Source organism: Procambarus clarkii, chromosome 92 (genome assembly GCF_040958095.1).
Source record: "Procambarus clarkii isolate CNS0578487 chromosome 92, FALCON_Pclarkii_2.0, whole genome shotgun sequence".
Classification (NCBI taxonomy): domain Eukaryota; kingdom Metazoa; phylum Arthropoda; class Malacostraca; order Decapoda; family Cambaridae; genus Procambarus; species Procambarus clarkii.
Genome location: NC_091241.1, coordinates 4,327,142 through 4,353,168, shown reverse-complemented (window position 1 = coordinate 4,353,168; position 26,027 = coordinate 4,327,142). Strand labels below are relative to the sequence as shown.

Below are 26,027 nucleotides of genomic sequence, written 5' to 3'. Positions count from 1 at the left end.
AAACTCTGCTTTCAGACAACACTCAGCCCCCTTGTTTAACTCCCTAAACATACTAAACATAATCTCACTCCATAAATTCTCTTGTGTCAACTACATTTACAAAACCCTGTTCTTAAATGCAAATCCTGCTCTGAAACTCTTCCTGGACAGATGTAATAGGACCCATTATCACCACACCAGAAATAAATATCTCTTTGATATCCCCAGAGTTAAACTTAATCTGTGTAAACACTCTATGCAAATAAAGGGACCCAGCTTATGGAACTCACTCCCTATTGAATTGAAAAGCTGTCCAACTTTTACATCATTCAAAATCAATACTAAAAAGTACCTAATTTCATCTTCATAGTTTTTCACTTTTTCCCTTAAAATTGCACTGTATCTATTGCTACCCAATCTCCCAACCTTTATGTTCCCAATTTGAACATCTTTACCATTGTGATCATTGCTCTCTTCTTATATGTGCTGCCATTCTGCTGTATGGTGTTTATAAATCTTGTTTATCTGTATCTTTTGCTACCCAGTCTCCCAATCTTTATGTACCCAATCTTAACATCTTTACCATTGTGATCATTGCTGTCTTATATGTGCTGTCAATCTGCTGTATGGTGTCTATTAATCTTGTTTAAATTACTAATCAAGCTGCCAATGTAATCAATCAGAGCTTTAATATAACAATGTGCTTTAATATACTTACTAAGCTCTCTCATCTCATTTTTCTCTTGCAATGTATCTTTATCATTTATCAATTCTGATAGAAATTACCTACTTAAAATTATCTGTTAGATTAAGGACCTGCCCGAAACGCTGCGCGTACTAGTGGCTTTACAAGAGTGTAAATACTGTACTATCCAATGTATTCTCACAAACCCAATGTACCTTCTTGTATATATATAAATAAATAAAATAAATAAATAAATTATGGTAGACTCATATTTTCCTACAATGTACCTATTAATAATCTTATCTTTATTGGTTAGTTTATTTGTTTAATTGAGGATCTACCCAAAATGCTATGTGTGTTGGTGGCTTTGCAAGAATGTAAGAACATTATTATTATGTACTCTCACAACCCAATATACCTACTTGTATATAAATAAAAAATGTACAAAATTATACTAACTCCAGGTTTTACACCCTACTCTATAGTATGGCCATTTTAGTACAGCAAAGTGCTTTTTATACATCAGGATGCCCACTTTAAGAAGATATTTGTCCACTGGGAACCTCATTTTAGGACAACACTCACACCTTATAATGTCTATTTTACATCTTGTAAGGTACATTATGCTATCAATATTACCTTCCATGCTTTGAAATACTTACTTTAACCCTTAAGCTGCTCAGGGTCTTAAGACATAGTTTGAACAAAGTATCTACTTTAGGGTCATTTAGAATTACAGTACAGTACTGTATTATGAGATACAAGTCACCTCATACTCAAGAAGGTTCACCAATGGCTCTTAAACCCAACCTAACTAACATAACCCAGCCAAACTAATATATATATATATATATATATATATATATATATATATATATATATATATATATATATATATATATATATATATATATATATATATGTCGTACCTAGTAGCCAGAACGCACTTCTCGGCCTACTATGCAAGGCCCGATTTGCCTAATAAGCCAAGTTTTCATGAATTTATTGTTTTTCGACTACCTAACCTACCTAACATAACCTAACCTAACTTTTTCGGCTACCACACCGAACCTAATCTATAAAGATAGGTTAGGTTAGGTTAGGTAGGGTTGGTTAGGTTTGGTCATATATCTATGTTAATTTTAACTCCAATAAAAATAAATTGACCTCATTCATAATGAAATGGGTAGCTTTATCATTTCATAAGAAAAAAATTAGAGAAAATATATTAATTCAGTAAAACTTGGCTTATTAGGCAAATCGGGCCTTGCATAGTAGGCTGAGAAGTGCGTTCTGGCTATTAGGTACGACATATATATATATATATATATGGGTTTATCAATTAGATAACGAGCCATGTGAAAAATGCCTGGTTGTTATTTGACCATTACCTTGTTAGGAAGTATGGTCTACAACCATAAAAAAGTTTGGCCTGTTGACAACATCCCTATTCTTTAATAACCCCCTAACCTAACCCAACCCCATACAATCAACTAAACCTAACAAAAATAATTGATAAAATTTTGTTTATATATACAGTATTATATATATATATATATATATATATATATATATATATATATATATATATATATATATATATGTCGTACCTAGTAGCCAGAACGCACTTATCAGCCTACTATTCAAGGCCCGATTTGCCTAATAAGCCAAGTTTTCCTGAATTAATATATTTTCTCCAACTTTTTTCTTTTGAAATGATAAAGCTACCCATTTCATTATGTATGAGGTCAATTTTTTTTATTGAAGTTAAAATTAACGTAGATATATGACCGAACCTAACCAACCCTACCTAACCTAACCTATCTTTATAGGTTAGGTTAGGTTAGGTAGTGGAAAAACAATTAATTCATGAAAACTTGGCTTATTAGGCAAATCGGGCCTTGCATAGTAGGCTGAGAAGTGCGTTCTGGCTACTAGGTACGACATATATATATATATATATATATATATATATATGTCGTACCTAATAGCCAGAACGCACTTCTCAGCCTACTATTCAAGGCCCGATTTGCTTAATAAGCCAAGTTTTCATGAATTAATGTTTTTTCGTCTACCTAACCTACCTAACCTAACCTAACCTAGCTTTTTTTGGCTACCTAACCTAACCTTACCTATAAATATAGGTTAGGTTAGGTTAGGTAGGGTTGGTTAGGTTCGGTCATATATCTACGTTAATTTTAACTCCAATAAAAAAAAATTGACCTCATACATAGAGAAAAGGGTTGCTTTATCATTTCATAAGAAAAAAATTATAGTAAATATATTAATTCAGGAAAACTTGGCTTATTAGGCAAATCGGGCCATGAATAGTAGGCTGAGAAGTGAGTTCTGGCTACTAGGTACGACATATATATATATAACATGAACGAGGTATGTATCGCCACTATGACGTTCTAAATTTATTGCTAGCACTGGTTTTGAATCCTACGATTTTCAACGCACAAAAATCACAAAATAAAGCCAATTTAGGACATTTCATGCCATAAAGCAACCCGTCTTATAGGGCATTTTCATTAGGTTACTCCTAACCTGGCTTAATGTGGGGCAAGCCAGTGGGACACCAGGACGTGGTAAAATCATACAGCTTGTGAGGTGGTGTGGGACACCTTTATTGACACGGCTGGGCTCGTGCTTGCATGCAAATCTCTCTCTCCACTTTTATCCTTTACGAGCAGCAGCGGCATGCGAACATGTGGGCAACGTCATGTCTCCGTTATGGCAGAAGACAGAGTAACAACACTAAACAAATTAAATGGGGCGTCTAGGAAAAGGGAAGATAGGAAGACTTGCCGAGGCGACTGACTGACCAGCGCGGACGGTGAGCAGCAGCAGCTGGAGGGACAGACAGACAGGTAGACAGTGGCTGAGACAGACAAGTAGACGGCAGTAGAGGGACAATGACAGAGAGAGGCGGTGTAGGGACAAGGGCGGCGTCGGTCAGCCCGCCATTGTTGTTGTTGACAACCCGATCACGGTTGCCAGATCTATGTTGCGGAAAGTAGCGAGCTGACGCTCTAAAAGTAGCGGATTTGTAATAAAAGTAGCCCAATCTATTTTAGTGAATGATATGGGTTTCAAAGTAATATATTTTGATATATAGAGTACACTACACGATGTTAATTGTTTTATTAATATTATTTCTGCACATACACACACATATTATATATATATATATATATATATATATATATATATATATATATATATATATATATATATATATATATATATATATATATATATATATATATATATATATATATATATATATATATATGTCGTACCTAGTAGCCAGAACGCACTTCTCTGCCTACTATGCAAGGCCCGATTTGCCTAATAAGCCAAGTTTTCATGAATTTATTGTTTTTCGACTACCTAACCTACCTAACCTAACCTAACCTAACTTTTTCGGCTACCTAACCAAACCTAACCTATAAAGATAGGTTAGGTTAGGTTAGGTAGGGTTGGTTAGGTTCGGTCATATATCTACGTTAATTTTAACTCCAATAAAAAAAATTGACCTTATACATAATGAAATGGGTAGCTTTATCATTTCATAAGAAAAAAATTAGAAAAAATATATTAATTCAGGAAAACTTGGCTTATTAGGCAAATCGGGCCTTGAATAGTAGGCCAAAAAGTGAGTTCTGCCTACTAGGTACGACATATATATATATATATATATATATACATATATATATATATATATATATATATATATATATATATATATATATATATATATGTCGTACCTAATAGCCAGAACGCACTTCGCAGCCTACTATTCAAGGCCCGATCTGCCTAATAAGCCAGGTTTTCCTGAATTAATATATTTACTATAATTTTTTTCTTATGAAATGATAAAGCAACCCTTTTCTCTATGTATGAGGTCAATTTTTTTTTATTGGAGTTAAAATTAACGTAGATATATGACCGAACTTAACCAACCCTACCTAACCTAACCTAACCTATATTTATAGGTAAGGTTAGGTTAGGTAGCCAAAAAAAGCTAGGTTAGGTTAGGTTAGGTAGGTTAGGTAGACGAAAAAACATTAATTCATGAAAACTTGGCTTATTAGGCAAATCGGGCCTTGAATAGTAGGCTGAGAAGTGCGTTCTGGCTATTAGGTACGACATATATATATATATATATATATATATATATATATATATATATATATATATATATATATCAAATCACCTATGCCCAAGATTACCATCCGAGTGCCGGCGGGGAAGTGGTTCATATAGCCTCGGCTATCACTTCCTTATGTCCGGTCGTGATGGTCAAGCGGATTAAGGCGTCCCTGTACATACCAGTTGTGGGAGTATGGGTTCGAGTCACTTCTGGGGTGTGAGTTTTCAGTTGTATATAGTCCTGGGGACCATTCAGGCTTGTTTGCATATATATATATATATATATATATATATATAATATATATATATATATATATATATATATATATATATATATATATAATATATATATATATATATATATATATATATATATATATATATATATATATATATATATATATATATATATATATATATATATATATATATATATATATTATTAAATAAGACCGAAAAAGTAAGATTAATAATTTTAACACGAATTTTCTCAATCTTTCGTACATTACGCTTCACTGTTGGAGGTAAATCAAAAATCAATTCTCCAAAATTCATCGAGCAAAAAGTCTTAGTCGACATGAACTTGAAACCGGCCATATACTGCAGGTATGTTGACGACATTTTTACACAGGTACCTGATGTCAGACATCTGCAGGAGCTGAAGGAGGCATTTGAGCAGAGTTCCGTGCTGCGTTTCACTTACGAGATGGAAAAGGATGGGAAGCTGCCCTTTCTAGATGTAACAGTCATGGAAAAGGGCGGAGGTTTCCACACTGCAGTCTACACTAAGGAAACAAACATAGGAATGTGCCTAAATGCCAACAGCGACTGCCCTGACAGGTACAAGAGGAGTGTTGTTAACGCATATGTCGACCGTGCTCTCAGCCACAGCTCAGAATGGAAGCAAGTCGACGAAGAACTCTGTAGGGTAAGGCAGGTCCTAGTCAATAACGGCTTCTCCAATGGTTTCGTCGAAGACATTATAAGAAGGAAAGTGAAAAGCCATGCAACCTCTGAAGAGACAACTAACACAACACCTATACCCCCTATTAGACTATTTTACGGGAACTTCTTTTCCACAGCTCATAAAACGGAGGAAAGGGTCCTGAAAGATATTGTTAATAGAAACGTTATCCCTACAGACAAAAATCAGAGGATACAACTGACGATTTACTATAAAACCAGAAAAACGGCCAGCCTACTCATGAGAAACTCTCCAGACACAAAACAGAACGCTTTAAAAGAGACTAACGTCGTCTATGCCTTCAAATGCCCACTTGGGGACTGTAAGCTCCAAAAAACCCAGTATATAGGCAAGACAACAACATCTCTTTCTAGGCGTTTAACGATGCATAAGCAACAGGGCTCCATTAAGGAACATATAATCTCTTCCCACAACCAAACCATCGCCAGAGAAATCCTAGTAAACAACACAGAAATCATCGATAGATACAGAGATAGCAGGCGGCTTGACGTTTGCGAGGCACTACACATCAAGAAGTCAACACCAGCAATCAACAGCCAATTATTGCACAACTATATTCTACCCACCTCAAGACTCCGCTCCAATATAGAAGCATCAAGAAATATGGACCAATAGGCTTTCTACAAACACTTCTATTCAATATCCATTGTTTCGTGTTCTGTCTTGTGTTGATGAAATTAATACCCTATTAATACTCTTGTTCTGTCTTGTGTTGATGAAATTAATACCCTATTAATACCACATTTTGTTCTGTCTTGTGTTAATGCCACATCACCCCTTCCACCTCACTCAAATGTAGATATAAAATCGGAGATGCGTAAGTTCTATTCAGTTGTGTATTTGTGAATTAAAGTCTTTGAAAATGTAATAAGTTTTACGAAACGCGCTCGTGTCGCGTCAGACTAGAAATAAAAATGAATTTTGGAGAATTGATTTTTGATTTACCTCCAACAGTGAAGCGTAATGTACGAAAGATTGAGAAAATTCGTGTTAAAATTATTAATCTTACTTTTTCGGTCATATTTAATAATATATGTCTACAGGAAAGACTGCTACCAAAATATACTAATATATATATATATATATATATATATATATATATATATATATATATATATATATATATATATATATATATATATATATATATATATATATATATATATATATATATATATATATATATATATATATTCTCTCATGTGTATTATACATATATAAAACGCTAAACTATAATGCCAATCCTGATCTCAAAAGCTTCATAGAAGGATGTAACAGAACCCATGAGCACCACACCAGAAATAAATACAGTTTTGATATTCCTAGAGTACGACTTAATCAAACTAGAAATGCTCTACAAATCAAGGGGCCTAGAATGTGGAATGACCTTCCCAACCATGTTAAAGACTGTACCTCTCTCAACCAGTTTAAGTTAAAAACGAAGCTATACCTAATAAATTCCCTGTAACCTACCTTACCCTTCTATTGTCAACCAATGTCTGTTTTTTTTAAAGAGCGCTGTTTGTTGACATAATTGTATTTGTGCTGCTTTTTCATCTATGTTTTCATTCTACTCATTATGCTCAATTAGTATTAAGCTTGTCATTTAAGTTTATCATTCCCGAAACGCTTTGCGTAATAGTGGCTTTAGGCATTGTATGTACTAGCTCTACCTATAAGTCAACCATTCTTTGTAAAAATTTATTGTATGTATGTACCTTACCTAAATAAACATTTTATTTTATTTTATATATATATATATATATATATATATATATATATATATATATATATATATATATATATATATATATATATATATATATATATATATATATGTATATATATATATATATATCCCTTGTAACTTGTAACTCTCTTGTAACACTTATATGCTGTGCTTCCTATTTTAACCTGCTATGTTAAATGGGATTCTTGTTGTGATTTGTGTATTTGTACTCACTGAATTTGTGCGCCACTTGAGGGACTTGAAGTAGAGGGGGGGGGGGGGTAGAAATATCCTAAGCTACTCTATCCCTTTAAGATGTATTTTTTTATTGTCTCAATAAACATACTTGAACTTGAAGTGGACTTTAATGTTTTTTCGGCAGCTTTATTTCCTTAGTTTCCGAGCTGTTTTCTTTACCGTGTATGTTGTAATAAACTATTCCTATATTTACAGTTGTTTCTCCCTGTGAAGATTATTAAACAATGGTGATTATAAGGGCGCGGAAGTTCAGCCTGGCCAGGGCCGCCAGCAGCCCTTGGGCCCGCCCCGGCAGCTCCCAGTCTTTAATTTGGCACCTTTGTGGCACCTTTGTGGGACCTTGGTGTAAGCCTAACATGTATATATACACTGGCTGCCTGTCCCCTACACAATGATTTATTATTACCTATTATTTTATCATTTAATTTAAATATTAAATAAAATAATTTATTTAATTATTATAATAAGTACTTAATAATTTAATAATAAGTAGTAAGTACATAAAAATAATTAAAAAGTACAATTTAGTCATAGGAGATTCCTAGATTGGAATTCACTACCAAATTTCGATATATCCAAGTATTTTTAGTGTGAAATGCTGTTATTATATGCATAAATTGTTGTTTTAATAATATTCCGCTTGACCACTTGGGCTGAACGGTAGAGCGACGGTCTCGTTTCCTACAGGTCCGAGTTCAATCCCCGACCGCCAAAGATGTTGGGCACCATTCCTTTCCACCGTCCCATCCCGAATCCGTATCCTGACCCCTTCCGAGTGCTATATAGTCGTAATGGCTTGGCACTTTCACTTGATAGTTCCCCCACCCCCCTGAATAATATTACGAGAGCAGTATTTACGGGCTATTCATGCCCGTGCCACCTCTTGGGTGGCTTAATCTTCATCAATTGAGAGAAGTACGTCCTAACCAGACGTTATATGATGATATCCTCAACAGTTGATAAATAAAAGTAATTGTGGAACTCCAGTTATCTAATACTTATCATAAATGGTATAAAACCTTATCATAAGCCAATGGATTTGTGGATCAGTGTTTAAAAGGGAATTCGGAAGTAATAATAACACAGCTGATGCCATCTGTCGGCAGAAGAGAATACTATCAACTGGCTGGTCAATAATGGCCATAAGATACAGCTTACGCCATCTGTTGACATCAAATTACACTTATAACAATTACCCCACAAAATACCACTAACGCCATCTCTATTTTTTCCAACGCACTATAAATAGCCAAACAGCAACCCATAAGGTGGGTTGTTGTGCTCGGGTAGGAGGTTCCAAGCTCCGCCCACAGATGGTACGGGGTGCATAATAAATGCCATATCATTGGTAGATATTCTTTGTTGACATTCACACAACAGCCAATCACGGGAAGGGATCAGCTAAAGGCTCCATCCACTTAATAAATAATCTTTATTCAGCACACCATCCTTGCTTATGACATTCTGCTTCAACTTTAATCTACCTAAAAAGTGAAATGTTAAGTATTTAAAAGTATTAATATAGTGATAATTAAATACTGCAGGACGTAACGAGTGTTACAGAAACATGGGTTGGCTACTTGCCTTGTGACGTCATCTGACGGTGTTGCCTCACACAAATAATATCGGCGATACAATGCCGCCGCCCTCTTATTGCTTTACATTATTCAGTTAGATGGAAATTTCTGTCTTGTATAAAACAGAAATTGTTGTTCTTTTGTACAACAACAAGGTTATTGAGCTAAAGCACGTATTTCTTATTTTGCATTTTATTCATATAAGCGTTGGCATTCCCCGCAACAGCCAATCACAGGAAGGAATCAGCTATAGGTGCCATCCACTTCGTAAATCATCTTAGTTCAGCCCACTAGTCCTGCTTATGGAATTCTGTTTTAACTTTAATTTACCCAAAAAAATGAAGTGTTAATTATTTAAAGTGTTAATAACGTGATAATTAAATATTGCAGGATATAACAGATGTTATATAAAAATGGGCTGGCTACCTAACTTGAGACGTTTTTATTGGGGGTTGTCTTGACACAAATAATGATACACTGCTCTGCCCTCTTATTCGAGTAAATTATTCAGTTAAATGGAGATTTCTGTCAGGTGCAAATCAGAAATTGTTGTTCTTTTTCACAACAACCTTGTTGTTGTGCACAAGGACCTATTTCTTAGTTTAAATTTTATTAATAAAAGAGTGTTGGTATTCCCCGCAACAGCCAATCACAGGAAGGTATTTCTGGAAGCTCGGCCTCCTTATGGACTCAGCACATCGCTCTAGCTCATGGCTCTCTGTTTCATCTCTTGTATATACAAACTATGACTTTTTTCGATTACTGTTATAATTAATAATATGAGATATAAGTTTTTACACAAAATGGCTAAATTCTGCCATTAAATGGACTTTGTCTGGTATACATACAAACATACACCAATTTATTACCATTCATCCATTATTAATTTCAAATGTAATGTATTCTGTCTAGTTTTTTTTCCTCTCGCCATTACTTGGTGCAATATTTGAAAGTTGTCTATTTATTTATCGATCTATCTATTATCTTGTATATTTACAAGTTTCTGTGCTTGGAAGAAAACTCTGCATTGAATTGGGACTAATTTATTAAATAATATTATTTAGTATTAATTAATATTTACAATAATTATTAATTACAATTATTTATAGCTTAGTTACTTTCATGTAACTCGTAATCGTACATTCTTAACATTAATAGCCCAAATTAGCACATTTTGCTTTTAAATTAGCCCAAAAAGTAGCAAGTAGCGAAATTAAAAATTTGGGAGCGCGGAGCTCTCAAAAGAAGCCCAGTTCGCTATTTGTAACATTGTGGCACCACTGTCACATTGTCAGTGGCAACACTGATGACATCTAGTCACCAGTGTACGCCATAATACTCGACTGGTCGCCACACTGTTACACTATTGCTCAAAATTCACAACTTTTTAAAATTTTCTCATGACGTTTAGTTGTTGTACATAAAAGAAAACGAAGGAGGAGTGTGGGTGAGTAAGCGTCCACAACACCCCGCACAGTGTTGTGGGGCCGCCTCCGCCGCCTGCGTGTTTACCATCACCAAACACATGATAACTAGGAGCTGTAATCAAGTGCCTATATAATAATCTAAGTTGTTACAGCCAGTAAAACCACATCATCCCGGCCTCACTAGCCCAGGCAGTTGTATGAGAGAAGAATTTGCTTGGGATTATAATCTGTCGTGAATCAGTGGGAATAACTTAGTTGGGACAACGACAGTGGCCATAATTAGTAAAGTTATTCATGAAGGGGCAGATGAAAAGTTAGTGTGGCAGTTGATGAGGGAACTTTGCCCGGAGCAGCACCCGGGGAATATGGTTCTTAGTGACATCCAGTGCTGACAGCTGAGTAAACTCGCTACATTATTATCAAAACCACATAATTTCCTTCAGAAATTAAAGAATAATTTGTGTCCAAAATAATTTTCTGTTGCCGTAAAGAGCGAGCTGGCCGGGATGAGTTTAATACCAAAGACAGTTCAAGATTTCAGTTCAAAGGATTACTGGAATACATTTTTCTCCAAGAGAGGCGACAAAGTATTTGAATGGTGAGTGTTACTACTGTACTGTCCATTGGGGAAATCTCTCATGGTTTTCAGGGACTAAACTGTTGTAACATCATTGTGATGAAGCATTGCAATGTGGCTTTCTGAGTTACAGGAAACACGGCATTCATTGGGACTTTTAATAGTAAAATTCATAATATAAAGTACAATACAAATATGGTAATAATATAAGACTAAGTAACTTGCGGAAAACTTACAATAAAGTTACATGTAAACTTCAGTAAAATAGTTTCATAACAAATATGATAACTAATATATAACTAACTTACATAAGGAGCACAATAGTAAGTAACATAGAGTAACAAAATAAGTAAGAATGTATGTACTGAGTATGTATCAAAGTAACAAAAAGGAAGTAAAGTAAGTACATAAAGTAGGTAACAAGTACCATAATGTAAATACCAATAAGTAAATACCAGAAAGTAACTATTTAGATAGTTACAAGGAGGACCTATTTGTTACTAAGTACAAAATATGGGTAAGCTTAGTTGATGTGCCTACATGTACAGCATTCCCATAATGTGGCATCTCAAACAGCTTCGAGAGCCTGTTGTCCTCGCTTTTATCAGTTTGTTTGTAAGTGGAATAAAAAATACAATTTGTGTAAGTTTTGAAAACCTATGGTATGAATTGTATAAGGAATATTTAACCCAAAAATGGCATCACAATCTAGTTTCTAGATGCAAAACCTATTTAGGTACTGTACAGAGTATTAGCTAAAATTTGTTGGTGGTCAAAGTTCAAGAGATGGCCACTCTGGAGCAGATGCTTGGCAAGGAAGACTAGTTATATCACCCCTTTTTAAGCAATTTCACCAGTATAAAAATGTGTTATACATTCATACTAGAAGGGGGGGGGGGGGTTGCCAGCATTGCTCAGGTGACAGATGCAACATCTTCTCAACACACTATATCCATTCACAACTTTAAGGAAAGGTTCGACAAAGATATTGATTGTTAAAATAGTGAAGCTTTAATGCAACAGGTATATCAATGCTAGGAGGCGGGGCATAAAGAGCCAGACCTCACTTCCCTGTAGTCACTGATAGGTAAGTACTGATAGTTAAGTACAGTACTATCTTCTACAGTGTAACCTTCTTTCCTACACACCTTCTCTGTCCTTCACTGCCACCGCTACCCTTCACCACTTTCTCTACCCTTCGCCTTCCATACCCTTCACCACAATCCTTTCCCTTCACCTTTCCAACCCTTCACCAATTTCCTTTTCATTCACCACCTTCCTTTCCTTTCACCACTTTCCCTACCCTTCACCCCATTCTTTTCCCTTCACCACCTTCCCTACCCTTCACTCCCTTTTCCTACCCTTCACCTTCTTCCCTACCTTTCACCATCTTCCCAACCTTTCAACACGTCCATTTCCTTTCACCATCTTTCTTTCCCTTCATCATCTTTCTTTCCCTTCACCTCCCTTTCCTTTCACCACCTTTTTTTTTCCTTACCACATTCCTTTCCCTTCACTATCTTCCTTTCCCTTCACCATCTTCCTTTCTCTTCACCATCTTCCTTTCCCTACCCTTCACCATCTTTTACCTGAAGATGGTGAACATATACAGAATGCATAAACACAATAGTACACCTAAATTTTTGATACCATCTCGAAGCTCTCAAGATATACTCTCTGGAAAGAAGGCGAGAATGGTATCAATTAATATATACAGTACATGGAAGATATTAAAAGGCCAGGTCCCAAATTTGGACAGTAAAATAACATACTGGAATGATGATATAGAAGGAAATGCAGGATAAAGCTAGTGAAGAGTAGAGGTGTCATAGAAGAACACTGTATAAACATCAGAGGTCCAAGGTTGTTCAATATCCTCCCAGCAAGTACAGGTGTAAGAAACATTATTGGAACAAAAGTGAAAGTCTCCAAGAAAAAACTTGAGAGTTTTCTGCAAAGAGTGCCAGACCAATTGGGTTGTAGTGCATATGTGGGCCTGCAGGCCACTCCAAGCAAGAGCCTGTTGGACCAGGTTACAGTATCAAGAGTCAGTCCTGGCCCCGGGCCAGGCTTGGGGGGTATAAGAACTCCCAAAACCCCATCCAGGTACAATCCAGGTAAAGATTATGGCTTGCCAATTTTTCAGTGCCTTCACATCTTACCGGATCATTCCCTTCCTTCCCACTGTTCCTCCCTGCTTCCTTTCTTCTTCCTCTTTTTTTTATCTTCATAAATCCTCCATTCCTTTCTATCTCCTCCTTCTAGTCGATTCAACCTCTTCATTTCTTTCTGCTTTGATTCCATATTAGCTATCCCTGCTTTGTACCTTTACTTTTCAATTTACATGATTATGATGGAGTTACTTTTTTGGGATTGTATCAAAAATTATTTTATATTCAGAATTTCTTAGCTAGTATTCTGTATAAATAATAGTTTTAATTTATATTCTTCAATGTGTTGTGTGCTTATTTAAACTCTCCCTTTCTAGGTATGGAGACTATGCAGAACTGTGTGGAATCCTTCATAAGTATGTCCGGCCACAAGACAACATCCTAGTACCAGGTTGTGGGAGTTCCACAATCAGTGCCGACCTATATAAAGTGGGATACAAGTGAGTACTCTAGTATTGGCAGTGTTAAGATGGAAATTGTATCAAGGGTCTATGATTGAATTAAAAAATGAATCAGCAAGCTGACATAAGCCCTGTCGAGTTATGCCAAGCCAGAAGAGTTACATGAGGTAACCGAGACCCACTCTGAGCTACTGGTAGCCAGGACCAGAATTTCTCTTTCTTTGAGATGAAAGGAACCTGTTGAAATGAGTCTGGTGAGACTATAACCAAAAAATTCAGCATTGACTGTAGTGAAACACCTCTTTCTGGTGGGTTCCTTGATAGTTCTCCAAGCTACACACCTGAGTCATTTCCATTCTGAAGTACCAATCTAGGATTTAACAAATGACAAGTGCCAACTGGAGATAAAGCCCAGAATCTGGCCTCTTTAAAGAGACAGAGTTGAGTCTGGGAATAGAAGGGACACCACAGTACCAAAGTAAATACTAATAGAAAGGTAGAACACACCAAAACACATAACAGCTTGGACAACATATGCAACCCCTGATTCAAATTATGTGCACACTAGTTGTCTGGGTCCACTTGCTAGTTAATACCACTCCTTTGCTACTGGATGGCAACCTTGGTAACTCGAGGGTCCCAGCTAGTCATCACTGGCCTTAACACACTGCCCATATGCATGTCTCCAGAGCATCGTAGGAAGGAAAGCTGAGAAGAACAGAAACTACTGAGGGACATACTAGAATGAGGCATTTCATTACATTCAACACTGGCTTACTGAGCTAACTCATCACAGAGAAAGAACACATCAACTGGGGCAGAATGTTGGGGGTTGGGAGGAAGTACAGTACAAAGAACTTGGAAGGACTCAGCACTAGGACAATGAACCCCCAGGAATCATGAGCCCGAATAACTGCCTTCAGGCCAGAAGCCTGAAGGCAGAAGCCTGAAATGGAACCAACCAGTGAACCACCTGAGACAACTGGTCCTGGAACAAGGGACACAAGGTAACAAAGGGTCCAATTGGGCACCTCAAACAGCACACAGGTTAGAAGCCGTAGTAGCCCAGCTGTAGGAGCATCCTCCACGGCTTCACAGTCCAGAGTTCCACTCAATCGTGCTAATTTTTTTAGTGGTTGTGTGGTGTCCATATCTTAAGAAGCACATCAACAAACTGGAAAAGGTGCAAAGACATGCTACTAAGTGGCTCTCAGAACTGAAGGGCAAGAGCTACAAGGAGAGGTTAGAGGCTAGTTTGGCATTATATATGCCAAAATTAGAAGACAAGAAAAAAAGGTGATATGATCACCACATACAAAATAGTAACAGGAATTGATAAAATTGATAGGGAAGATTTCCTGAGACCTGGAACTTCAAGAACAAGAGGTCATAGATTTAAACTAACTAAACAAAGATGCCGAAGAAATATAAGAAAATTCACTTCGTAAACAGAGTGGTAGACGGCTGGAACAAGTTAAGTGAGAAGGTGGTGGAGGCCAAAACCATCAGTCGTTTCAAAGCGTTATATGACAAAGAGTGCTGGGTAGATGGGACATCACGAGCGTAGCTCTTATCGTGTAACTACACTTAGGTAATTACACTTAGGTAATTACAGGTAGGGCAAGTTGTATGGGCCCTCAAAATGGCCTGCCTTTCCCTGGGCCCTGCCCTCCCAGGCAGGGCGAGTCGTATGGGCAAGTCTCCTTACACCCATTGCCTCTGTCCACCTAGCAGTGATTACAACCCTGGGTGTTTGTCAACTGTTGTGGGTCACACCTTGGGGAATGGTCAAATGCTGCATATATCCGAGGTACAGTATACTCGAATTTCCCACAAACGCAGCAAGGCACAGCACGAGGAAAATAGCCGCAAGGCTACACTTGAAACTGCCGCAAGGCAAAGAAACTAGCACCACAAAGCCACTGCAACAAGTAAGCTGAAAGGTCCCAGAGTTTAAAAAAGGGTTCACGCCCCAAGTCAAAGAGTGGGAAGACCACTCTGCCTAAACTTTGCCTAAACAAACACTTTGCCTAAACACTTTGCCTAAACAAAGTAACTGCAGGTAATGATTCGTTAGATCCTGGTGTGGTACCTTAGGTTTGAAAGGTTCCAGGAGGTTAATCTGATGATCCACCAAGAGGGCCTTCCCAGGAAAAATAAAAAAAAAAGTTTCTTACAGATGATGAGTCACAGTAACATGGCTGAAGATATGATGACCAAATCACACACCAGAAGATGAAGAGACGATGACACTTCGGTCCGTTCTGGACCATTATCAAGTCGATTGAGGTCCGTCCTCAATTGACTTGATTGTAGACCGGGACTGAAACATCGTCATCTCTTCATCTCCTAGAGTGTGGTTTGGTCATCATAGGTTTCTTGGTTTGCATGCCTGACAATTACTTGATCACTATGACAAAATCATGGAAACATAAGAAAAAATACAGTTGTGGTATTCAACTTCGCAAAGGCATTTGATAAATGTGACCATAGAGTGATAGGCCATAAAATGAGATCATTAGGAATAACAGATAGAGTGATGGGCATTCAGTTTCCTGTCAAACACACTGCTAAGAGTAACAGTTGGTAAAACAAAATCAAGTCTTAAGTACAGTACAGTGAAAAGTTCTGTACCCGAGGACAGTCCTGGCTCCACTGCTTTTTCTCATTCCAGATGTAGACAAAAATACAAATCACAGCTTTGTGTCATCTTTTGCGGATGACACAAAATTCAGCATGAAAATTAATTCTGTATAAGATATTAAAAAACTACAAGCTAATATTAATGATGTTTTCAGTTGAGCATATATCCCTAAATATAATATCTCTCTCAGAATTCTGGTTGGTTTTTGGTCAATCTGTAATCTCCCTTTCCCTCAAAGAGAGAAACCAATTGTGATCCTGTCTCCCAGTTGGTCAGATAGACAAAGGAGACAAAAACAAGGAGACAAAGGAGCACTTATTACAGACAGAGACAAAGTGGAGACAAAGATATACACTTGGAGACAAAGTGCACTTATTAAGGCTTGGCCACAACAGCTACTGAGTTCCCACCAGCAAAGGGCTTTTCATTACATTCAACACATGATTTTTAGCTTTAGAAAATGTACATTCAGTTATAAACTGTAAGTGCTTTACTTCATATTTCCATTAGAGCCATACTGATTAGCATGCAAAAACCTCAATTCTCAAAAATGTCACTTTGGATCCAAAAGTTGGGAACTGTGCTTCCCAATTATTACTATTGAGTAATGTGTTTATTCATTTTCAGGTGTATCACTAATGTGGACAACAGTGAGGTTGTTATTAAACAAATGCACGAGAGGTACAGTTCAGATTGTCCGGATATGAAATGGATGAAAATGGACATCACTGCATCATCATTTCAGAATGAAGAATTTACTTGTGTGTTGGATAAAGCCACATTAGATGCACTTATGACAGATGGCTCCTCTGAAGTTGTCTCTCTTGTCAACAAGTATTTTGATGTAAGTTGTTTCTTGAGCACGGATGCAATATAGATGGCTTCTCTTAAGTTGTCTATCTTGTCAAATAGAGTTACAACAGAACGCAAGTCTGGATGCAGTGGTCAAATCTGATGTAGTTATGATTGCATGTTACTCATTGCTATGGACTAGATAGCAGTAGGAGAGATTTATTTCCAGTAATCTGGGTTTTATTTTCTGGGAGGGTCCTTTCAGTTGCTTCCCGAGCTATAAGTGCTAATCTACCTCTTTATGTCCCACCTCCTAGCTGTTTATACCTGGCACACTAATTACCTCTCTCAACATAAAGATTTTCATTATATTTCTGTGGAGAGCCCCTTCGGCTCCTCGGAGCTATACCAGGCTGATGCATATATATTAGACCATGGCAACAGTCAATTGATGGAGTTCTTAGGCTACCGGGGACCATAAGCCCGAACCTGGCCCTCTCAAAGAGGCACGAGGAGCAATGGCCTATAGACACTTCGTGTAGTTGGAAGCAGTCTATATCTGCCATCTACCAGGTCAGGTACCCAGAAAGGTAGGAGTCCCAAAACAGACTACAGCTGGTGAAAAATTGCTAACCGAAAGCTGAACGAGCAAGCAGAATTCCCCAATCAGAAAACAAGGAAACCTTTAGAAGCGGGGTGTCTGTTCTTTGCTTCTTGTCTCGCATGTTAACAGGCAGTGCTCGTCCACTCTTTGGAATCTGCTTGGTCCCTGTCTCTTAGATTTTCGTCCCCTTCGTTTTCGTCCCAGGTTTATCACCACTTGTATGGTGATCAGGTGGCTTCGTTGATGGTGTCCCACTTGCAGGTTTTGTCTCGGCAGTACAGTAGTATGAAGTTTCATAGCGGTCCTTTTCTGCACTTTTTGTCTCTCCATAGGTTGTCGTTGATTTCTAATTGGGTTGTTTTGTCCTTTCTATCTTGGTTGTTCCAGTACCATCATCTTACGCTGAATACTGTCGCCTCGTATCGTGTGGCACTGGTAGAGCCTTTTCAGCTTGCGTTCGGAAAGGATGTCACTTCTGCTCTATTCTGTAAGCTTTTTAGGGCATTGTTTCATCTCTGGCCTGCTCATGTGTTGCCTGAGCCATCCTGGTCATTGGACCGGGTGCTCTATTTTCTCTCTTCTCCTTGGTTTGTTATGGCCCCTTAGGTTCAGGACTGCTTTTCTAAGGCTCTTTTCTTGTTGGCATTGGCCTCTGGGGTCAGGTTGGGGAGCTTCATGCTCTCCTCTGGCACAGGGGTTTCTGCTCCTTTGGTCCTAGTGGTCAGTGGTTTGTTTGCAGCCATCTCCTTCTTTTCTGTCGAAGAATGAGACTGCTGCTTTCTGGAGGGGTCTTTGGGTTGTTGATGCTTGGTTGGTTCTTCCGGGGGTTCATCATGGAAGAACCAACGTCCGGTGTGGCTCTTCATCGTTATTTGTATGCCACGGCCTCTGTGGCAACAGGTCGCATTTTGGGTTGACCCGGTTTCCCTTCTTCCCTGTTCCAGGGCATGGGTCTCCCAAGTTGTCCGCAGGGTTATTCGGTCCAGCCAGCCTGCCGTCTATCCTTGTGCCTACGACGTTCGTAAGTCGCAGCTTTGACTGCTGTTTACAGTAATATGTCCTGGGCTGATATTTGGGCACTGGGCATTTGGAGGTCGAACAAGGTCCTGGCTGCATGGTAAATTGTTAATGTTCCTGGCCCTTCTCGGGTGTGTGCAGCCATGGGTCGCAGGTTGCTGCCAGTTGTCTTGACTTTGAGTTGAAGATCAAGTGGCGACCGCCTCCCGGGGAAGTCCCTCTTGTTTTATCTTTGGTTAAGTAGCTCTGGGGAGCTGAAGGGGCTCTCCACAGAAAATCAGCGTTGATTGTAATGAAACGCTATTTTCTAGGGGAAACCTAGAGGCTTCCTGGCATCCCTCCTCCCATCCAGTTAGCATTTTTTTCTATTTGATTTTCAACCTCTGAACTTGGGTTGGGTAACTGGCATGGGAGGTCTTCGACCCCTTTTCCCCTCCCGGGGAGGGGGGGAGGGGGTTGCACAGACAGTGGCACAGCAATGTGGTGACGTTATGCTCATTTGCTCGTTTTCATTTGGGGAGTTCTGTCCACTAGTTTGGCTTTCAGTAGCAATATTTTAACAATATTTATAAGGGTTTGTTTTGGGGCACTTACCTTTCTGGGTCCCTGACCCAGTCGATGGCAGACATAGAATGCTTCCAACCACACGGGGGTTTCAATAGGCCATTGCTCCTCGTGCCTCTCAGAGGGGCAAGGTTCTGGCTCATGGTCCCCGGTAGGCCTAAAACTCCATGTGCATTGACTGATGCCAGGGTTTAATACATTCATATCAGCCTGGTTAGCTTCGGGGAGCTGAAGGGGCTCCTCCCAGAAAATGCACTTTTAAATATGTAAAATTTACAATAAATTATTTTCCTTTGTATTATATTAATAAAATTTATGGTGGATTCATTTATAAAATAATTGAATTAGTTCTAAAATTATTTCAGATTGTTAATTGTCAAATTTCTTGCAGCATGTGGATTTGTGTAGTAGTCTTTTTTTTATTTTTTAGGGACACGAGTCTTATTTTCCTCGGCGTCACCATTTTTATATGGGAACCATTGGAAATGCATCTGAGGTGCTGTGAGGCCCACTTGTGCTATATAATGTAATTTGTACCACATAGGAGATGAGCCGAGTGTTGCGTGTGGGAGGTCGATACGTGTGTGTCACACTGCTTCAGGCTCACATCCTCGAACATGTTCTCAACTGGTTCCCCAAGAATGGATGGATTATGAGGATATGCAGGCAGGTGTATACTCTTGCAGAAAGTTTTACTTCCTATTTCTATCATATTCTTCAGTATATATTATCCAATACCTAGTACTCCTTAGTATATATATTATCCCTTACCTAGTACTCCTCGGTATATATTATCCCTTACCTGGTACTCCTCAGTATACATTATTCCTTATCTGGTACTCCTCAGTATATATTATCCCTTACCTGGTATTCCTCGGTGTATATTATCCCTTACCTGGTACTCCTCGGTATATATTATCCCTTACCTGGTACTTCTCAGTATATATTATCCCTTACCTGGTACTCCTCAGTATATATTATCCCTTACCTGGTACTCCTCAGTATATATTATCCCTTACCTGGTACTTCTCAGTATATATTATGCCAGTGTATCTTACCCTTCGCTCATGTTCTTCAATGTGTCTTGCCCTTTTTTCATATTCTTCAGTTTATCTTACCCTTCATTTATGTTCTCCAGTGTGTCTTACCCTTCCTTTATGTTCTCCAGTATGTCTTACCCCTTGTTTATGTTCTCCAGTGTGTCTTACCCTTCCTTTATGTTCTCCAGTGTGTCTTACCCTTCCTTTATGTTCTCCAGTGTGTCTTACCCTTTGTTAATGTTCTCCAGTGTGTCTTACCCTTCCTTTATGTTCTCCAGTGTGTCTTACCCTTCCTTTATGTTCTCCAGTGTGTCTTACCCTTTGTTAATGTTCTCCAGTGTGTCTTACCCTTCCTTTATGTTCTCCAGTGTGTATTACCCTTTGTTAATGTTCTCCAGTGTGTCTTACCCTTCCTTTATGTTCTCCAGTGTGTATTACCCTTTGTTAATGTTCTCCAGTGTGTCTTACCCTTCCTTTATGTTCTCCAGTGTGTCTTACCCTTCCTTTATGTTCTCCAGTGTGTCTTACCCTTTGTTAATGTTCTCCAGTGTGTCTTACCCTTCCTTTATGTTCTCCAGTGTGTCTTACCCTTTGTTAATGTTCTCCAGTGTGTCTTACCCTTCATTTATGTTCTCCAGTGTGTCTTACCCTTTGTTAATGTTCTCCAGTGTGTCTTACCCTTTGTTAATGTTCTCCAGTGTGTCTTACCCTTCCTTTATGTTCTCCAGTGTGTCTTACCCTTTGTTAATGTTCTCCAGTGTGTCTTACCCTTCATTTATGTTCTCCAGTGTGTCTTACCCTTTGTTAATGTTCTCCAGTGTGTCTTACCCTTTGTTAATGTTCTCAAGTGTGTCTTACCCTTTGTTTATGTTCTCCAGTGTGTCTTACCCTTTGTTAATGTTCTCCAGTGTGTCTTACCCTTCCTTTATGTTCTCCAGTGTGTCTTACCCTTTGTTAATGTTCTCCAGTGTGTCTTACCCTTTGTTAATGTTCTCCAGTGTGTCTTACCCTTTGTTAATGTTCTCCAGTGTGTATTACCCTTTGTTAATGTTCTCCAGTGTGTCTTACCCTTTGTTTATGTTCTCCAGTGTGTCTTACCCTTTGTTTATGTTCTCCAGTGTGTCTTACCCTTTGTTAATGTTCTCCAGTGTGTCTTACCCTTCCTTTATGTTCTCCAGTGTGTCTTACTCTTTGTTAATGTTCTCCTGTGTGTCTTACCCTTTGTTTATGTTCTCCAGTGTGTCTTACCCTTTGTTTATGTTCTCCTGTGTGTCTTACCCTTTGTTAATGTTCTCCAGTGTGTCTTACCCTTCCTTTATGTTCTCCTTTGTATCTTTCCTTCCTTTTGTTCTCCAGTCTATCTTTCCATTCTTTTGTGTTCTTTTGTCTGGCTGAGGAATTTGCTGAACATGATACTTATTGAACACTTTACCATAGATTGTCAGCGATTAGAGGCGTTTACTCCATATTCCGTTGCAGATGTGAAGATGCTGAGAAGTCACAGGCAGAGTCTGGAAATTTCTCTTTCCCTGTGTTTGTCCTTGTGTGTACCAAGTTCAGGCACGTGGACAACTTTAAGCAAGTAAGTTTAGATGTTCTGCTCAAGATGTTCTGTTATATTCTCTGGTAGCTGTCTGTTGATACTGTATTAATATTCCAAGAAGTGCTGTGGTACTCTCGGGTTGCTGTCCATTTGTGTCACATTGTTACAGTAAAGACGAAGGCTGAGCCTTTCATTAGAGGGATGTGAGGTATGTAGGCATAATCAAAATAACCATCATTTCCTGAACATTGATGTGAGATTTCAGTGATCTTGGATATCAATGCCTCCTGACCCATATGGTGGAATCTAGAGCCGAAGCCCCGACCTATGCTGGAAGCATTGGTAAATAGCTGGATGACTCCAAGATACAGTACTGAGTGTCAAAAATCTTCAGAGGAAAGTGCAGAAGAATATATATAAAGAAACCTGTTCAGTATCTTGGATCAGATGTGGCCTAGGGGATATTCATACAGGCATAGTTCAGGCAGTCAAAGAAGTTCTCAAGATTCCTACTCAAGAGGTGGTGCAGCCCTGGGACCAATTGCAGATGGAGGCTTCTTTGGTGTTCTACAGGAGCCCCAACCACAGCTGACCATGTGAAGGCTGGAGCTGGGACATTGCCTTGTTGATAAAAAAACCAGCATTGAATGTAATGAAACAACAATTTCTGGGTAAGCCCCGGTGGCTCCCTAAAGCTATATGCTGAGATGGTTATCATTTACTGGGGTCACGTCAGCCACAGAGTTCTAGAGGCCTTCCGGGGACGAGAGCCAGAACCTGGCCCCTTCATAAAAGGCAGGAAATGGCGATACAGTATTTATTTTTGCCACCTCACTGTTTAAAAAGTTCACACCAAAAATGATACTGTACTTGAAAACACATGCACATGAAGCAAATGGGCTCCCAATGGACAGAATCTGAAGGATGGCCAACACTTATCTATAATAACTGGAACCCAAAGAACTGGAGATTCATGGAGTTATCAGACATGTTTGACATTAAGCAAAAGAGTGATTTACTGGGTGGATCATTTACTGAGTCATTTGCTGCATTGTTTCTTTACTGTTTGTGAACCTTGCAGTTGTCTGGATTGCTTCACTTCTTTTCTGGGGATTTGTTTCTTCAGTGAGTGTGATTATCAATCCCCTGCTTCCTACACCTCTGTGAAGGGGCCAGGTTTTGCCCTCTGGTATGTTATTAAGTGCTCACAAGAGCAGATGCAACATATCTTGGTGAGGCTAACAACAGGGAGCCATCGTTCAGCCCCTCGAGAAAATTGTGTTGAGCTATTGTCACGTGAATCCCCTGCATAGCAGTGTAACTGCCTTTTTTCCTCACCTTCAATGGCTCTACACTGGAAGTTTACATCTACACCAGCACAGATAAGTCATCAGTCCTGCCACCTCTCCACCTCATTGTACCCCCCAGGGCCTGGCATGGCCTGGTACGACTCAGAGGCAAGCCGGGCGCCTCTGCTAACTGGTAGTTTGCCTTCACAAACAAGCAGTTAGCCGCCTTCAACTGGCAGTGGTGCAGCTCAACACAAAGGCACCAACTACCACACACGAGCAGTTTACTAGTTGACCAGATGTCCACCTTGCGCTGACACCGGATGAGTCATCACCGCCGGACTATATAAAGAGCACCGCCTCCCTGGAGAGGCAGTCTCTCTCTTAGTGCCCTTGGATCACCTTGGCCTCCTGCAACGCCGTCTGCCTTCAGCCAACGTTGTATACTGGATGCTGTGGTGGTATAGTAGTTGTCTTCAACATCACCAGTATAATCTTGTATTAGTTAAACTTTCATTTACTTATCATTTGATTTGTTATATAATAATAGCCTCCAAGTATTCTCTGGTGCCATTTTTGTTTATTAATATTTCAGTAAATTGTTTTAATTATTTATTTGATGATTTTCATTTATTTCCACCTGCGACTTAAACACTGCAAGGGCCAATAGCAGCATTTTTATTTATTTGTGTGATGGAGAGCCATACCATCTGGGTTCAGTATAGCTGCGATACCACAACCCGTCACACTATCTTCAAGCAAATGGTGGACTAAGGCATCATCACAACAGTACACACTGTGGTGCTATCTTTTGGCTATGAAATTAATTTTGTCTGAAACCTCTCTTTGTATGCAACAGATTGGAGCTCCACTACTGCATTATTGGCTCGACTTGTGTAATGTGGGAGTAAGATAAGCTGTTTATTTCTATTGATATAGTATATACTATTATTCCATATCTGCAGGTTATTGAGGTTGAGCTTGGAGGAGAGGGAGTGCACAGAGTGGAGAGCACACAGGAGGTGGTGCGTAACATTCAGCAACTTCAACAGTTTTCTCTCCTGCGACACACCCTCCATTCACAGGTCAGATTTGTTTTTAAGACTTTTGTATGTTAACATAAATATTTGTTCATTAATCATATCATGTAGTGGGGACATGTGCCTCTAGAAAGTTATAGTTCAAAGTAGGTAGCAAATACACAGAGAGTAATCACACTAACATGACGTGTCAATAAGAAAATTCGTAGGAACCGTAATTTTCCTATTTGCAAATCATGATTTTTTATTTACAAATAAATAATAAAATGCATTTGATTTACAAATAAATACAACCTATGACAAATCATAGGTAGCCAAATTTGTATATGTTTTCATGTTTTGTTTTGCAGTCCTTTTGACATCATTGGTATGCCACCGTTCACTGAGGGCAGAGGAAACTATACTTTTTGATTTGCTATGATGGGGGTGTTCTATGCATTACGCTGTTCCAAGCAGTTGTTTCATACACAATCCTGTTCCAATAGTATAACCTCATACATGATGTTCCAAGCAGTCATCACATACACGATGCTGTTTCAAGCATGTTCTCTCATACACGATGCTGTTCAAAGTATGTCATCTCATACATGATGTTGTTCTAAGCAGTCACCTCATGCATGATGCTGTCCCAAGCAGTCATCACATACATGATGCTGTTTCAAGCATTGGAGGCCTGCCTGCCTCCCTCCTCTTCCCAAACGAGCTGGGGCAAGTGGGGAGCAAGTTTCAGGAATTTTTTATCGTTTGTTTACATTGTTGGGGAGTTCTTTTTAAGGCTGCAGTCATTTATCACCAACAATGGTCAGCTTTGTTAAATTGACTTTCTGGGTGCCTTCCTTTGGTGGTGACAGACAAATAAATTCATAATAATTTTATCATATGTTCCACTGCTCCCTGCTCCTCTCTAGAAGAGGCCAGATTATGGCTCGTGGTCCCCTGGTAGGCCTAAAAGAATGCTGTGACTGATGGCACCTAGTAGTTTGGTACTATATCAGCATAGTAACTTCAGGAGCCCACAGAAACAGGCGTTTCATTACATTCATTGCCGGTTTTTTAAGCATCAAAACTTCCCAATCAAATGTTATTGTTATAAACAGCCTTTGGAGCTCATAAACTGTTTAATAAATGTAAACATAGTCACCAAAGATTGAGAAAAGATGTACAGGTTCGTAAGTACTTGCACAAATACTTGATGAATCTGGCCTCTGGTCTTTGCCAGGTTGTAGCATTAAGCAGCTACTGAGTGGGCCTCTCCCAGAAGGTGGTGTTTCATTACATTCAACGTTGGATTTGTAAAGCTATTTGTCTCAGTGATATTGGCCAGCAGCCTGTTCCACTCTTCTCTCACTCTGGTCCCAAACCAGTACTTCCCCATATCCTTCCTACATCTGACCTGATATCAAAGTATGAAGATCTTGCTCATATCTTCCCTGTTGATACCTGTGATCCACCTGAAGACATTTGTTATGTCTTCTCTCATTCCCTTCCAAGAAATGCAGGCCAAGCTTCCTTAACCTCTCCTCATATGAGAGGTTCTTAATACCAGG

At 38.8% G+C, this 26,027-nt stretch overlaps 1 protein-coding gene across 2 annotated transcripts in view; it reads left to right on the top strand.

The window, feature by feature from the left end:
• Positions 1-26,027, top strand: part of LOC123775142 (eEF1A lysine and N-terminal methyltransferase) — a 54,467-nt gene that overhangs the window by 14,585 nt on the left and 13,855 nt on the right. The window contains exons 1-6 of one of the 2 annotated variants that reach the window (XM_045770056.2): positions 10,628-11,396; positions 13,864-13,986; positions 17,219-17,435; positions 20,113-20,234; positions 22,088-22,190; positions 24,406-24,525. In XM_045770056.2, the coding sequence (XP_045626012.1) occupies positions 11,305-11,396; positions 13,864-13,986; positions 17,219-17,435; positions 20,113-20,234; positions 22,088-22,190; positions 24,406-24,525 (777 nt within the window). In that variant the 5' untranslated portion in view covers positions 10,628-11,304. Of the gene's footprint in view, positions 1-10,627; positions 11,397-13,863; positions 13,987-17,218; positions 17,436-20,112; positions 20,235-22,087; positions 22,191-24,405; positions 24,526-26,027 lie in introns of those variants that run through there. The other variant, XM_069319181.1, reaches the window with a different exon arrangement.